This window comes from Diadema setosum, chromosome 5 (genome assembly GCF_964275005.1).
Source record: "Diadema setosum chromosome 5, eeDiaSeto1, whole genome shotgun sequence".
In the NCBI taxonomy this organism is placed as follows: domain Eukaryota; kingdom Metazoa; phylum Echinodermata; class Echinoidea; order Diadematoida; family Diadematidae; genus Diadema; species Diadema setosum.
This window is the reverse complement of record NC_092689.1, coordinates 40667705-40684882: the sequence shown is the minus strand read 5'-3', so window position 1 is coordinate 40684882 and position 17178 is coordinate 40667705. Positions and strand designations below refer to the sequence as shown.

The 17178-nt window shown below is 36.4% G+C and overlaps 1 protein-coding gene across 5 annotated transcripts in view; it reads right to left on the bottom strand.

Moving 5' to 3' along the window:
• Positions 1 to 12187, bottom strand: part of LOC140228708 (protein phosphatase 3 catalytic subunit alpha-like) — a 108676-nt gene extending 96489 nt beyond the window's left edge. For all 5 annotated transcript variants that reach the window (XM_072308983.1, XM_072308984.1, XM_072308985.1 and 2 more), the window contains exon 1: positions 12021 to 12187. In XM_072308983.1, coding sequence (XP_072165084.1) covers positions 12021 to 12072 — 52 coding nt within the window. In that variant the 5' untranslated portion in view covers positions 12073 to 12187. The remainder of the gene's footprint in view (positions 1 to 12020) is intronic.
• Between the last annotated feature and the right edge of the window lie 4991 nt (positions 12188 to 17178).

Here is a 17178-nt window from a genome sequence, read left to right as displayed (position 1 = left end):
TTGGCCTCAGGAGGAAACTTCTCCCTGGAAATGTGCAGTGAGTTTCCATGCGCACACAGTATGTACATGTATCATTCCCTCAACTTCCAATTTAGTGAACATTCATAAATCTAAATCCTCTTGTATGAAACATTTTTCCTGCAGTACTATAATCCCACCTGATGTCGAAAATCATTGAATCACAAGAAATATATCTTCTTTGTACCATATAGCAAATGGAAACATCACTCCTTTGAAAACTACTTCATAACTGCATCAATCAAGAGGTTCTTGGTTTATCTGATGATGCTGATGTCTATGATGTGCGAAGAAGTTCCGTTTGACAATTTCGAACTTTTTTTCTTTTTGTTTTTCTTTTTCGCTCAAGGATCAATACTTAGTCTTAGCATAAAGGGTAGGCTTGATTTTGTGTGTCAGGCTCCAAATCACTTAAGTACACTTTCAGGCATTTTAATCATTAAATGATATCTCCAAGGAGACATGTAAAAAATAAAATGAAAACACATAAATAATTAAAGGTCCATACTGCATCATAGTTTCAAAACTCACGTCCATGTGGAACAAATTTCTAAAACATAGGCCCTACATCCAATAATTAAAACACTTGTAATAAATTATGTCAAATAATTGCTAATGATGATGTTTTGCCTGTCATGCTTATGCTGGGTTCCCATTTTTGTGTGATCCGCTACACATACCATGATTGGCCAATAGTACATTTGTAGCTGATCATAGAATTTTTGGTTGAAACGTCTTTCAAAATTTGTGCTACAATTGGAATCATGGTCTATAATCATGGAGAAGTCGCGGTGATTTCATCAGATCTTGAGGTCAGTCATGGCATCATGTTGACGGCAGACAAATTTTGGATGGTTCCAAAACAATGTGATTGCCAGGACTGACCTAAAGATCTGATAAAATCTGACAAGATCACCATGACTACTCCATGATTAATATCACAATTTTAAAAGAGGCGCAATTTGTGATAGACATATTTATGAATACATTGTACAAAAACAAAAACAAAATGGTCAATTGTAGCATGTGTAGCGGATTGCAATACAGTGGGAACCCTGCCTATAATGCTAAATGGCAATATTCTGTGAATGCTTTTAAAAGCATATTTTCGGCAAGTTTTTTTTTTTCTTAAAGGAAAGTATACATGTACAGCATTTTGTAAAGTTTCTAAAAAGCTATTACATGCTCCCTTTCAAATCAGACACATTTGTTTATCATTGGGTCTACTCCACACTCAACTTAAGACAATGAAAAAAAAATGACAAACTACTTATCTTACACAAAAAGAAAGGACTTGAAAGAACTGTACACTTAGAAAAAATGTGAAATTCTGACAATTTTGAGCATAGCAAGGTGCTAAAAAAAAAAATAAATATAAAACCTCATTTGCCTAACTACTGTACACACATGTACTTAAACCTGCATAAACCCGAAGGATAATTCAACTTAGGGATAAATGCAAGGGATCACCAAAGCGATGCAGCTTTTTGAGTACCGGTATGTAACAAACACAAACAGAGGGAAACTGACCAGAAATGAACATACAGTAATTTATTAGTTAAAAAAAAAATGAACAAAGAAAATGGGATTCCATCGGGATTCGAACCCGAGACCTCCGGAGCTAGCCCGGTGCTCTACCGACTGAGCTATGAAAGCCCTATAGAAAGTGTATAAAATATCTACAGTGAGTTGGTACATATGTTTGAAAATCATTTACGAGGCAGTACAAAACTTTACTCATGTTTTGGCAAGCACGGTATCAGCTGGCATGAGTACAAAACCATTGAAAATAGGTGTAATATGCATGCATATATACGACATATGAAGATATGTTTGTGCATTAACGATGTACACATGTACAATTGTATGACATGTTGTGATGCTTTCTCAATACCTCGCGTGCAGGTCCAAGGTACAGCAGCTGGTTTGTACAAGATCACTCTCGCCGCCTAGCGGTACGATACCCTGCACAGACCGTATCATTACTACATACTGTACGAGCTGAAATTTTCGCGGTGGTTTTATTTTCGCGAATTTCGCGAATTGCCTTTGAACCGCGAAAATAACAACACGCGAAAGTAACAACGTGCGAACAGATAAGCACAGTTAGACCTTGCAACCGCGAAATTAACAACACGTGAAAATGTTCTCCTAGTAGCAATTCGCGAAAATATCTGTACGCGAAAATTTCAGCTCGTACAGTACAATACTAGAGGAGATTCTAATGCAATGCACAGTGTATGCTTGTCATCATTATCGGTATGTAAATTTCCAATTTGTTTTTGGCTGTTCCAAAGTAGTAAATATCAAATAGTTGATGTGGCAACTCAAAAAGGATGCGGAAAAGGACGAGAAACACAATTTTAAAATATTTTCATTACTCTTTTGAAAATCAGTAAATAGTAAAAAAATTGATGTGCCACCCAAATCGGATGCGCATAAGGATGAGAAACTACTTTCGTTTTTACTTGGCCTTACAGAAATGAAAGCCCACTTCCACTCACATACAATAGGTCATAACGGCCATTAAGAAGTGAACTACAACTGTACAGTACATGTACTCAGTAACTGTAGTACAGTTTGCCTTTCAGTGCATCCAATACAATGATCTACAAGAAATCACTTTCAGTACAGTACATTGTATATTGTAGGTCTCGATGCCGATAAACTATTATGCACATAGACTGGGAGAAGCACAAAGAAATGAACTGGTGACTTGAATTGAATCCACAGCTTTCCACTTCAATCTCTTTTCTTTCTTTCTGTTTTCAGATTGACAGTACACAAATTTCACTTCAAAGTGACTATGCTATCACATACTTTTATCCACATTTCTATCATGTGTAATATGTCATCCAGGAAATGTTGTTAGCATTTGGTAACACTTGTACCATCAATCAAGATTTCCTTTCATTGAAAAAGAGTTTGAGCAAGCACAAAATCCTTTTCATAAAAACTACATTTACTCTTCTGAAAATGAGACAATTGCAGTGGTCAATACAAGTGTTTTGATCAGGTCAACAATTTTGCATGTTTGGGCATTACTGATACAGTGTTTACGATAATCCAAAACCATTTACAAGTAGTGTGAAATGGTTCCAATTTGCAACCCATATAAGTGGTTCAAACTTAAAGTGCAAGTAGTTCACAAACTGGACTAGCTTGGAATAGCTGATTACCACATCCAGATTTCAGCAAAAAAGAAAGGAGGGGAAAGTACAGTTGTAACTTAAAAGATGCAAAACACAACCTTACTTTATACATTGTACAATGCAGTAATAGAAATGCTCCCCCCCCCCCACCACCACCACCAAAAGAGAGAGATAATTACACTACTAACCATCTTTGCGGGAATCACACAAGACTATGCAATAAGACATACAGTAAACATAAGCATCACAGGGTATATTTAAAATACATTCCCAGGGGTACTGTGTTATCACGCCTTAATTGCAGACATGTAAGGCACTATATTATTGAAGGGAAAAGGCTAGTCCAAAATGGCCATAGGCACACAGAGCATAGTGAAAGCAATAAGCGACAAATTTGGCAGGGTACATGCACGCTGTGTGTCAGCAAATTGCACTACCAGATGCACACACAAGACAGGTAAATGTCAAAATAATTTGTATGGGAAGAATCGTAATGCATGTTTGCTCAGGGAAACGGGACCCTTTTCATGGCATAATCTACAACATTAGGGAAGAAAAGAGATCCTCTGTCAAATCAAATGAGAGTCAACATCCAGTAATGAGCATCTACACAAGATAATGTAACTGTAATCTTATACAACCTGTACATGTACAGGGAAAGATTAGCATTTAAAACTTAAGTTCTACAGACATGTTTGATATGAGCATGCACCAGTGCTGAGAAACCAAATGTGTATAAATGAAGTGCTCAAATGACTTGAGACACACTACAAGTACTGGCTCACACTGGAGTTTCTAGTACATAAATGCAATTTTTCATATTATGTGCATTTAAGTGTCCAGCATAAGCTTCAAACAGATGTAAGTGTACACAATGTATCCCCTGCTGTATGTGAAAGTCACTATCACTGACTAGTACACATAATTTGAACAAACAAGGATGATATTGGATATTAATGTTGTTGCAAAAGTATGCTTCATACAAATTTCAAAGGCAGCATTATAGTAACAAGATGGTAAAATGTGTCCCAGTTGTCAAATTGATAATCATCTATATTGACTCTTTCTGTTTCGACTTGCTGTAATGCCCGTCATCTGGTCGCTAAAACTGAATACATAATGTAATTATGTAAATTATACTTTTTTTATAGTGTACAATCTCCAGAAATACAGTACAGTTAACATCCAATTACCTCTGAACACCAAGAGGATTTGTTTTGTAAAGCTTAATGTTTCAAATACATTTTGGTGTGATCTATGTAATGAATGCTTTGGGTGCAAGTTTATCTCACTTAAAGTAAACCTATTGTATTTTTTTTATCGGTGATAGAATTTAACTTGTAATTCCTACAGAATATTACACCTTTTACATGTATGTGGAAAACATAAGATCAAGATAACTTAAAGATGCATTACATCTTGTACATATAGGAAGCTACACATAGCCTGCTAGCAAATACTGATTTGAACAAGCAGTCAATTGCAAAAGACTTCATTTGCATGATAAAATACACAGGTAAGCCTCTCCTGAAAATACCTGGTGAGAAAAACACATGATCAGTGTACTTCATTACTAATCATCATAAAGCCATAATCACTCGCAAAGAGAACAGGCATGAACAAACTAACTTGCTATAATTTAACTTTCTTTCTGTTAATATTTCATCATACTATGATAGTATATGATGCTTGCATGATAGTCTCACAGCCTTTGGGCATTTACTGTGCTTACAAAATGACAACTCTGCCAAATTCCCAGATACCCCATGCATACATGTATTTTCAGCCTGTGAAAACTCTCAAGCAGGATACAAAGTGTACATTGTATGTACAGTACACATTGTACATTTGTATATTACATTGTAGTAGCTTACATCTCGTCAATTTCAAGTCTACTGTAAAACCAAAAATTTTCACATTTAATGAAACTTCTACAAATTTTGCGAGGAGCCAAGATGTGTGGAAGTAAAATGCATGCAAAAGTAGATCTATGTATTTTCTACACAATGCTACAGTACATGTACTTTGTATGAATGCCAGTTGCAATTCACATAAGTTTCATACCACAAAAAAAAGGGGGACCATTGGCTCCACTTCACATATTAGTTTCATGCTGTGTACGTTTCTGGTTTTATAGTATACAAATAATGAATGTTTATGAGTGCAATGGACAGAATATTTCATGAGGTGAAAGATGAAATGATCCAATCAACGAGGCGCAGCCGAGTTGAATGGATGAAACATTTCATCTTTCACCGAATGGAATATTCTGTCCATTGCACGAATGAAAAACATTTATTATTTGTTTTATATAACGCCTAAAATACAGGCCTAAATCCTTGTCATTTGATGTTTTATTAATATAGAAACAAGAGAGAATCTGTGATCGCGAGAGTGCTCACTGAGCTCTTTAATCTAGCGCGCTGTCGCATACTGTACACACACTGCAAATGCAAGCGTTTTACACGCGTAGTGTGCCGCGCTCTCAGCGAGCGTGCAATGGAGCAAATCGTATGGATCCAAAATTGCACAGTAAATGGAGCCACAATTGCACGGATGATGACGTCATAGTGAAATGGGCCGAATGATCAATGTCAAACAACCAATCAAATGACAAGGATCTCTTCAGGCGTTATATAATAACCGATGTGTAGGATCACGCCATGGGTACAAAATTCCATATTGTTCTTAAAGACTTACAAGGATACCAAACTCAAGAAATACCTCTCAAGATACACTGTGTGTAACATAATGAGTTTTCATACCATATTAGTTACCGGTATTGTATTTGGTACAATTGGCTGTATGAACTTTGGAAAAATCTTAACAAAACTTACAATTGCTAGAAATCTAATAATATAGTGTATTACTATCGGTCCTTATGTTATATAGGTATTTGTGTACTAATCTAATTTACTAAATAAAAACAAATCTTTGGAATTTCCTTCAACATGCCCACATTGTTGTCAATTGTACAGTAATTCCATCCTCTATTAAGTTAAATGTACACTGTGCATAGTATCCCTTGGACTTGTACACACAATTTCTGTAGTTGACTTAAAATTCAAGATTACATACAATGTATGAATTACAAGTTATCTTTACACAAGATTATGGAAGCATTGCAAATGATGACTTTGAGGACGCAATGGATTATCATAGCTTAAATTATCAACAATATCAAAATATTTTAACAATATTTTCCATGAACCAACCAACAGGAAATTTGTGATGTAATGATATCATTGGCTGTTCTTATTCACAAAGAATGTTGTCGTCCCAAAATCAGTTTCGTACAAACACAAGACACTTTAAATATTTCATAACTTTTTTTTTTAACTTTACGCAGTGTGCTACAAATTCACTTGTGCCATTGCCAGGGCAACTAAAATCCACTGTTGGGCAAACAACATGAGTGGGCCCTTGCCTGAAGCACAACAGTATGTGCCCTTGCCTGAATGCCCATTCAGTCGAGTGGGAGAAATTCAACATCACATGTAAATGTATTCTGAACAAAAGTCCTCCTTCTGAAGCACAAACAACATATTATGTATTGATGTACATCCCATAGAGTTTACAGAATTTTATAATGAAACAAGGCCGTTCCTTCACAAGAAAAAGAGCACACACACACACACACACACACAAACACACACAAAGCGATCATGGACTTTACACGTATGTTCTTTGTGTAGCATACCATGCAACAAAAGCTGCTTGATAATAATATTCATGAGCACAGTAGACAATTACGTTCTCTAATTGGCATGAGGAAGGTTGAGCATTTCCTGACTACTCAGGCACGCAGGGCTCAGCTATCAGTCAATCAGCACTAATACAAGAATATTTGTTGTCATCAAGTGCAATGCAGAATCACATTTGTGACAAAAACATATATCCATGTGTATTGTACCATTATAATTATGTGTATAATATTGTCCCTGCAAAGTCTATAAAAATTGCACTGCTCTTTTTTATTCTTTGCACTGTAAAAGATGGAAGGAGTCAATTACCACACGCTTAATGCCATAAACCTAAAATTCTTTCTTTTCAAGAAATTATAATTTAAGCCCTGACAGCAGAACTGCCCACTGATTTCTCACAGCACATTCCAAAAGCAAATCACATATTAAAGTGGCATGAGCACTGATTTGAAGGTGGACCTGTGTGCTAACAAGTAGCCATTATTATCATTTTTATTACCTCCGCCAAGGGAGGAGGTTATGTTTTCGTTACTGTTGGTTTGTGTGTTCGTTCGTTCGTTTGTTTGTTTGTTTGTCCGTGTGCAAAATAACTCAAAAATAGTTAACGGATTGGGCTGAAACTTGCAGGAAAGGTTGAGAATGACACAAGTAACAAACGATTAACTTTTGGTGGTGATCCGAGAATTTTGGGGGAATTTATGAAGGATTTTTGATATTTTGGCAGGTAGGGTCAATGAACTTGGGAGTTCAGGCTGTGCATATTTGAGGTTTGCATGCGCGCACTAAAATGCGTGCTCTAGTTTCTGCTAGGGCGCTGCGCGCCGGTGCAGCTGAGGGTTTATGACGTAACAAAGGCTTCTATATTGGGAAAGCGGGCGACTATCAGCACACAATGCCATAAGTACGCATGGGTGGAAATCAAATATCTCTATGGAAAAAAAAGATCAGTGGTGAAAATGATTTGCATGCTTGGCGGAGGTCTGCGCTCTCAGAGTGCTTCTCGAGTTATTTTTGTTATCATTACTATCATTATCATTATTACTATTATTATTATTACTATTATTATTACTATTTAGCAGAGTGGAAGGCATATGTTACACAAGAAACAGAATCTGAACAGTATGAGAAAAACACAAGAAAAATACAACATGAAACACAATGTACAGTACCGTAATGTTGCATTGTAAAATTGATCACTGGTGCAACAAACTTTATTTCTACTGGGGCCTGAGCAGTGTTTATGGTAGATTTTGTGGGTTGTTTTGGTTTCATTTTTTCAAAGGATAAGAGGTCATGAGGGTGTAGACACTGTCATGATGTCTCTTATTAAATAGAAGTGTACATTTCTTGGATCTTTGATGAGTAGACCTCCCAAACATCTCCCGTGGAGTTTTACATGTAACTGGAGGTTGCGTAGAGAGCAGACTTTCAGAAAAAGTATGAGAAGGAAGGGTCCTCAAAAAGAGCATGTTTGAACTTAGGAGGGTCCTTTTGGGAAATAGTTCAGTGTAGATGGAGTTGAATTTGTTTCACAGGAATGCCAGCTGACTGGTAACCACTCTGCAACATATCCTTTGTTTGTTTGTTTGTTTGTTTGTTTGTTGTTTGTTTACAGGTTTGTTTTTTGCTGTATTTCTTTTTACATTCGGCAATGCCAAACACAGTCTGTTATAAAAACAACACTAGAATGTCTTCTGCACCACTGAAACCTAATGGTTATACTTCGTAGTTTGTTAATCACTTTTAGAACATATGGAAAAATTGAAAAATTGTTAGATAAACAAGCATGAAGCATCCAGCAACCTGTGAATCTGGGCATACAGGACTGATCGCAGCTAGACCATACAGTGCTTTATGTACCTGCACTTATTTTAGCTTGACACTACTGGGCATTCTCACAATATATACAATGTCTGTCAGACTATTTAATAGCCATGCCTGAATTATATTTTCTATGAGAAAATATGTCACTGTCCATTTGGTTTGGAGTTACTATGATTTCAAAACTTAACAACACCTTGCTACTTAAAGCAAACATTTTTATCAAGCTACACATACCAGAACACACTACACTGCAAGGAACACTTCTACACAGTGACTTCAGGCAGAATTAACACATGATAGACAGGACAGGAGAGGACAAAAGGAAACCTTAATCTTCTTACAACAAAATCAAGTTACTAATAGTATTTTGTTGCAAAGAATATATTGGGAAACATTATTGCCTATCCCAAACATGGTAACATTTGAATGTAATTTGACACAACATATTATATCAAACTGCTATGATCACAACTTTGTAAAACTTTTCTAAAAAACAATGATCCTAACCATTGTGACACAATTAATACTGTAAAATCTTGAGGGAAAAGGAACATACTGTATCATCAACTCACTCACTAATTTACTTACAATACCTTGTTTATCAAACAGCTTATTACGTTTTCTGTTACAAAAAAAAAAAAAATGAAATTGTTGCATTTGTGTGTTATGCAACAACTGGCCCCGACTTGAGTAGAGTTCTACTACTATTTGTGTGCACTATATTTGCAGCTGAAAGGTGGTCTCCCGAGGATAGTAAATGCACATTTTATTACATTTTTCAAAAATAACCCAGCAAAGTTCAATTCTCCCTTCACAATGAGAATCATGTGTTGGTATTAAATCCTACCCATGATTCAGCAAAACTTTATTGAACAGACAGAACAAGAATTTATAATCCAAACCACAAATTTTTAATCAATGCAGTGTTACTCATTACTAGATTCTAGGCCCAAAACTTCTAGAGGATCTATGGAGGTAACCCCCTCCCCCTGTCTCACCACTCTCTTGCTTGCATCTACAGCTGTCAACAACACTGAAGGTCTCTAGTCACTGGAATTGTCAAATGTCCCATCATTTCACCCCATCACCACAAATGACAACATGTCTCAGGACAGCTCCTTGAATACCACAATCCCACAAATCTATTTTAGGGTTTCTTTTCACAAACATTTTAGGAGTAGGGTAAGCCTACCAGTCAGTACTCAGTCACCTACCAGAATTTGGTCACTTATCACTAATAACAAGACAGCAAGTTCTATGGTCACAACACACACAAATCACATCATTTCACATACCGGTCGTTCACAAAAGGAAAGTCCCTTAGTCCCCTCCAAAAATGCATCTAAAATCCCAAATTTCACTGTCAAAAAATCAGAATCAGCGCAACTTTTCCAAAGCGCGAGCGAATTTAAAGCCCAGTTACAAGAGCCAGGGTCACGGAAAAAGTGCTAAAAATCGAGAAATAGAAATACAATGTAGACCTACGCCGTTCTCTTGCATGATTTTTCGCCTATAAAGATCGCAAGCTCCTAGTGTGATGGCATCCGCAAAAACAATCTCCGTACGTGCCGATGCAGTTACTATATTGTAAACGTATGGTTGGACCTACTACTCATCGACCGCCTAATGTTTATTTGCTTGATAAGAATATTTAACAGTGAAATTCACGTAAAAAACTTGACCTATGTGATTGAGAAAATCCAGCACTATCAAATGCCGTTGTTCCCTTTTTGATTCAAAGTTTCAGTGCAAAAATATCGCCGTCGAACTTGCGTGGCCTCGTTTCAGCTCCCCGCGGTAAAGCTCCTTATTGAGATCGACCGCTGTTTTTGCATTGACAATGCACGCAAACCGAGTTGTATTGAACACCGTGTTGTACGAAGCTTTTTAGAAACTTCCATAGACATTACATTACGATTAGGTGAAAATATTCATTCGAAATTTTGTCCTTGATTAAAACCATTAATGAACAGTGAATTCTCGCGTTTTCCCACACCATCCTCATCAACAGTCAAAGCCAATCCATTTTTATGTGCTCTGCGCGCAGTGAAGTGCGTACTAAGCGCTCTGTGCGCCAATGTATGTATACGCGGTCGGTTTCAAAAAGGGTGGTTGATATGTAATAGGGCTACCATACAGCCTAGGGATTGAATGCAAGTGCCGACTTGCGTCACCAATGGGCGCCGCAATGTCCCTGATGCAATTTTGCGGCAACATGGTATGGCGCTGCACATTTTTCAGTGGCCTTGAATGCGTATCAACAATGAACACGCATATCGCCCGACCGAATTCTGATCGTGTTGACCGTATTCTGGGGGATTATGAAGGTGATTGGGATTTAATGAAATCCTACGATGTAAAGCAAGCTGCCCACGATTAAACTCCATCCAAAATTCGACACGTAGGCCCTACATGTAAAACCTATGCGATTGCGTGTAGAATCTAGTCAAATTTTGGCATGGGAGGTTGAACCTTGGCATTTTTGCTTTATTTAACAATATAAGAATTGAGATAAAAGAAATCTGATACATTTAGCATACATTGTCGTAGATATGATTTTGTATGTATTATTTCAGTTTAAAGAAATATTGCAGAAAAGCTTAAATGACCGAATACTGGAGGTTTTACCCTACGTACGTGTACTGTCGTAGAGAATGCAATGACACTTCATTCACACTCACCATATCACTCACACTCATCACAGGCTATTCTTCACACACACACTGACACAGTTGCATGAATTGCCCTGTTCTATACCCATGCACTTGCCAATTTTATAGAATCTACCTAGAGCTACATGTATGTGACCATAACATTAACATTATGTAGATCTACACTGTAACTGTTGAATGTTTCTCTGCCCCGCAGCACAAACAGCGTCGTCAATGCAAATTTACTATGTCTATGGTGATGGCATTCATTCATGATGAGGATAGTGCAGTCGTCTGCGTAATTTTACTGTGTAGTGTACAATAAAGGTGAGAGATAACATTGAGCCTTTTAATAAATTCAGAGCAACAATCATGATTAAATCACAGCTTTTCTACATGCCTAAGACATCTTCCTAGCGAAAAGACTAATAGATGGGCACACTACCAAAATAGCATGACTTAACAGCCAGGTCAATGAATGGTATCACTAGCATCTGCATTGCGAACAGTAGACTGTGTTTGCTACACTGTCAAGCGGGTACACTCTCCCTGCCAGGTAATGGAAATGGGCCGGGCCGACCTAACCAATAAAATTTGTATTTTACTCCGTAGTCAGGCATAGTAAACATGGCGGCTGCTCGACTAGACTCACTCACTGTTTCAATACTTACTTTTCATCACCCTGTCAGTCGTTGAAAGCTGCTTTCCTTCGGTGGCAGCCATAGTTAGAACACTCTAGCTTCCACCACAGGTATAATTCCGTACGGATGATGTTCCAAAGACCTCGATTTTAGTCGATTGTCGAACTACTATCTCTGCAGCCGCCGTCTCTGTTTCTACGGCAATTCTTGCAATGTATTGCGCGCGGTGGGGAAGTGCGATATTAAAGTATTTGCTTTATATATGCGCAGACAAGCTTTATCCGTATACTGGTATACCGACACAACGAACGCACTCCGATACACTATGTGCAATTGGACTGGTGAGTAGACGTACACGCAGATAAGTCGATGCTAAATCAAATTGTGTTAATAGTATGAGCGGCGAAGAGATTGTATCTCTTTGATGAACGATCATTCATGGTTCAATGAGAACCTCTTTGGTTCAATGCAAGTAAAAGCGATTTGTCACCTCGTTTTCTTTTCCGCCTACCTTTGTGACTTTAGGCAATGAGTCTACAGAAGAATTAAAGAAGTAACAATTGGAATACAAGGTGGTCTTTACTGTCAGACAACGTTTAAAAAGCACGATTTAATGAACTTTTATGGTTGACTTGTGTGCAGTATAGGCCTACGAATATTGCGAGACTTTCAAAGTGTCTTGCATACTTAAGCGGTAGATAATGTATGATCTTTGCCGGCCAGACATCCGCAATATGATGTGCTTACTTAGTGCTTTATCTTTGAAACACATAATGACACTTTCTTCTACAAGAGAAAAGAGTTGGGAGATGGGATAAACTTGAAACATTTAATTCCCTGAGCCATTCAAGAATATCATCAACATGAAGACAACACACGTCTAAAGCAGCCGGTGTGCGCGTTTGCATTGTTTTAATGATGATGATGAAATAATAATAATAATAGTAGTAGTAGTAGTAATAATAATAATAATAATAATAATAATGATAATAATAATAATAACACATAATTAATTCATAGTCATGGTACAGTGTAGTAATAATAATGATAAGATTTATTAGGCGCTAAATCCATCTAATAATAAATGCTCTAGACGGCGCAAATTGCACAAAATACGAATAACATACCAACGTAAGAAAGAAAACGACAAAGTGAAATAGTATAATACAGAAGAACATAATAGTAATTAGTATGAAAATATGGATAACAATCAAAAATCGTAAGCTAATTCAAACAAAAATGCTTCTTGAGATTCTTTTCAGATAACTTCAACGGAATTACTATTCTTAATCAATAACTTATTGAGGGAGTGAGTTTCACAGAGAAGACCCGGCGTGAGCAAAAGTTGGTTCCCCCACTTTTAAGAGGACCTTTCTTCAAACATTCATATGGATTTATTGAATGGAGGGAGATCAATTGACATAACATTTTGCAGATTTCATAGACGCTATAATATGATATCGTGTTGACAGAAATTCCCTTTGAATAATATAATGAATCCCTACCGTATTTCGTTATACATTCATCAATATTGCATAATTGGCTAGAGTCTTCATAGTTTCAGCATTTTTTTAAAACAAAGTTTAAAATCTAATTTTGTTTCATTTTCACAGTGCTTAAAGGCAAATTTCTATTGCTTTCATGAAAGAAGAAAATTAAACCCTAAATGATCTGACATCGTGAGATGTTTCTGTCTTTGGCCATGATCATGAAGAGGAGACAAAATTAGAGTCTAAATTTTTGCTAAAAGAATTTAAGCAAACCATGCACACCCATAGCGCTTTCAAAAGTATAAAGAAACTGCATTTTGGATTGTTGTTGTTGTTTTATATTGTTGTTGTTGTTGTTGTTGTGGTTGTTGTTGTTGTTGTTGTTGTTGTTGTTGATTGGGCTTTTCTTATTTTTTTCTTATTTTTTATTTTTTTTTTGCTTGCTTGCTTGTGTGTGATTGTTCGATTGAAAAATGATTTGCCTGCCTGCCTGCCAGTATCGAAAATGTTTCACCTTGATAAACAATCATGATTTTGTAGTTAGATTGCTATTTGAGGGGGAAAATCAGAGTTACTACATTATTATGATATTTATTACTTAAGTCGGTAAAGATTGGAAGGAAAGTAAGTCCACTGATATGGTGCTATAGAGTTTTATGAAATTTTACATTAAACTTACGAATCATTTTGCTTACGACTCAGATCACCTACTGGTACTCAACCCTCTGGCAGTCTCGTCCGGCACTGCCTTCTGGCCTTCTGGCGCCATCTATTGGTTGAATCCTTGTAGTCTAGATTACTAGTATTCCATGACTCGAAAAAATTCTATTATAGATGTTGATTACTTGTTAAGTAGTAGACTGTATCAAAATTATGATAAGTAACAGATACCAATATTTGTCCAAGTTAAAAATATTCTACAGAGAACATCATGCACCATGGAATAGTGTGGGAATCATACAGAGCAGAATGATTTATCAAAACAGTATGTGAACTAGTGAACTGAAAGTTAATGTCATTTAGCAAGTTGCATTATCAAAGCGTTATAATGGGCATTTGAAGTAGGCAATGTGGTAGAGTGGTTGTGGAAGGATCAATAGGGAAAGATCAAGTCATTACCTATATGAACAGGTTGTACTGTGAATTAGGTTTCAGATGATTACCATATCTTGGAGGTAGTGGGTTTATTTGCTTAGCGCATAGGCATATATCAATATCATTCATGGTAGATTTGTTTCTCTTCCTAAAATATGTCCTTCGTATACATCAATCAGTTTAACGCAAATACTAATCATTAATTCCATATGCGTCTGGGAAAATGACTCTGATGTATTTTTTTAAATGTTCATTGGTTTGTAAAGTAAAGAGTTTCTGCAAAAGCAGACGATGAAGATAATGAATAAAATATGCTTCTTCATCGCCGTCCGCTCATGCATGATATTGCTTTCTCCGATTTTCGATATGTATATTTATATAATATGATTATATATATATATATATATATATATATATATATATATATATATATTGAATTATGTATATATATTATCATAATAACGTCCACATAAAAAGACGAATAAAGGTTCATCGGTTCTTTATTGCTACTCCGAGTTTCACATCTATCTAAAGTGTGTATATACATATAATATAGGCCTATATAATACACACACACACACACACACACACACACACACACATATATATATATATATATATACATATATATATAATCATATATGCCTATATAATACACATACACACACACACACATATATATATATATATATATATATAATCATATATGCCTATCATACACATACACACACACACACACAAACACTATATATATATATATATATATATATATATATATATATATGTGTGTGTGTGTGTGTGTGTGTGCGTAAGTGTGTGCGTGCGTGCTTGCTGGACAATACAAATTCAAACCTTCGTTTTGTAAAGTGTAGTGAGTTGGACTTGTATTTAATTTTACAACTGTACGCAAAAGTAGTAATCAGGTGACTAAGACCCAACCAAGCAGTGATGATGTTTGTATCAACAATTTTGGTAAATTACTACTGGCAACACAAACAAAAATGAGAGCCTTTGTTGGAGAAGTTAGGATTCACGCATGGAAGGTTAATAATACCAATGGTTTGATCGGCTTATAGGGATGACAAAAGGTTTGGTTTCGGTGTAGCGGGATCTTTGATTCAGACCAGGCTAACAGGGCATTTAAAGTCATGAAGTATACGAGATTACTTGCAATTTTCAAAGAATTCCTTTGTATAAACGGGGGTAAACCGCCGACTCAAGTGGAATGAGATTCAGTAGCGCTACAGAGACATTGTACAGGGATTACCATAGGGGAAGTTGGTCTTTTGAGAATTCCAACGTGGAAAGAAGTTGCACATAGAGACAGATACGAGTTGAATAACGGCTTGTTTTTGAAAGATGTTAGCTGAGGATTTTGTGGTCTCTTACATTCTTTTTACCCTGGGGTGATGTCCGTTACTCCGTAGCTTCAATCATCTGAAAATGAAAAGGGTTCGTTATTTAGAAAGTTCTTTATTCCGAAATACACAAATTCCGTATAGATGTTCGTCAATCCGAACATCTGAGGCCTTATTCCAGAACGTTCGTTACTCCGAAAATTATGGAATAAGTTCGGTATTCCAAAAGTTCGTTAATCAAATAAACAAACAAAAGTGGGTACCAACGAACCATCGGAATTACGAACACTAGTTCGTTTTCGGACTAACGAACCTTCAGAAAAATGTACTTTTTTTTCTGTCATCTGCTTTCAGAGATAACTGTGTTCAAAGTTCAACCGATGTTGCAATGGGGATTCTACATAATAGAGAGGAAAAATATTACTAAGACGAAACAGAAAGCAGCAATACACACAGATGAAACATTATGTTGCTATTTAACAGGAGGTTACAAGAAAAGGGAACGATAAGATACAAGAAAAAAAAAAAAGGTGACAAAATTAGCCGTAACATGCAGGGTTTATCAATAATGTAAAGGAATAGTTTTGCCTGGGTACTTGGGAACTTTGATTATATCGCTTTTGGCTTCATCTCAAACGATTTCGTTTGGGGATCGTCTTCTATATCGCTGTTCAGAGAATTCGTAATATGGGATCTGTAGGACCTATACGTAGTCGCGGAGCTTTTTTTTTTATTGCTTGTTTTGTTTTGCTTTTTTTTAAATAAATAAGATGCGTACCTCAAAAGATCAAGACGCATGTATCATCATCACCTTTGCCGTGTCTACATGTTCTAGCTGTCAGCTTACGACCTTTCTGTATCAATGGCTAAGTTCTCCACAGACTCCAGTCAATTCCACATCCCACTTGACAAATCACTCAACTTGAGTTCATGTTACAGGAGCAAAGACGTCTGAAGTGAATATGAAATGATATACTGTTTTGATATGTAAATTAATTTCACATTGAACATAGATGTATGTGTGTAGAATTATACTTAGAGCGCAAATGTTACGTTCATTCACGCTTCGTAAAAGGCTAAGCCGACCGAAAGTTCGAGAAAATGAAAGATCGAGGAAAACAGCGTCAAATCATTTCTTCCATCTGAATAATATAGTCGTACATGATACTACCACCCAGAGTTATGCAGTACCGATCAGGGAATGATTTAAAACTATGCGACCAAAGGAACATTTTCTACTCTATT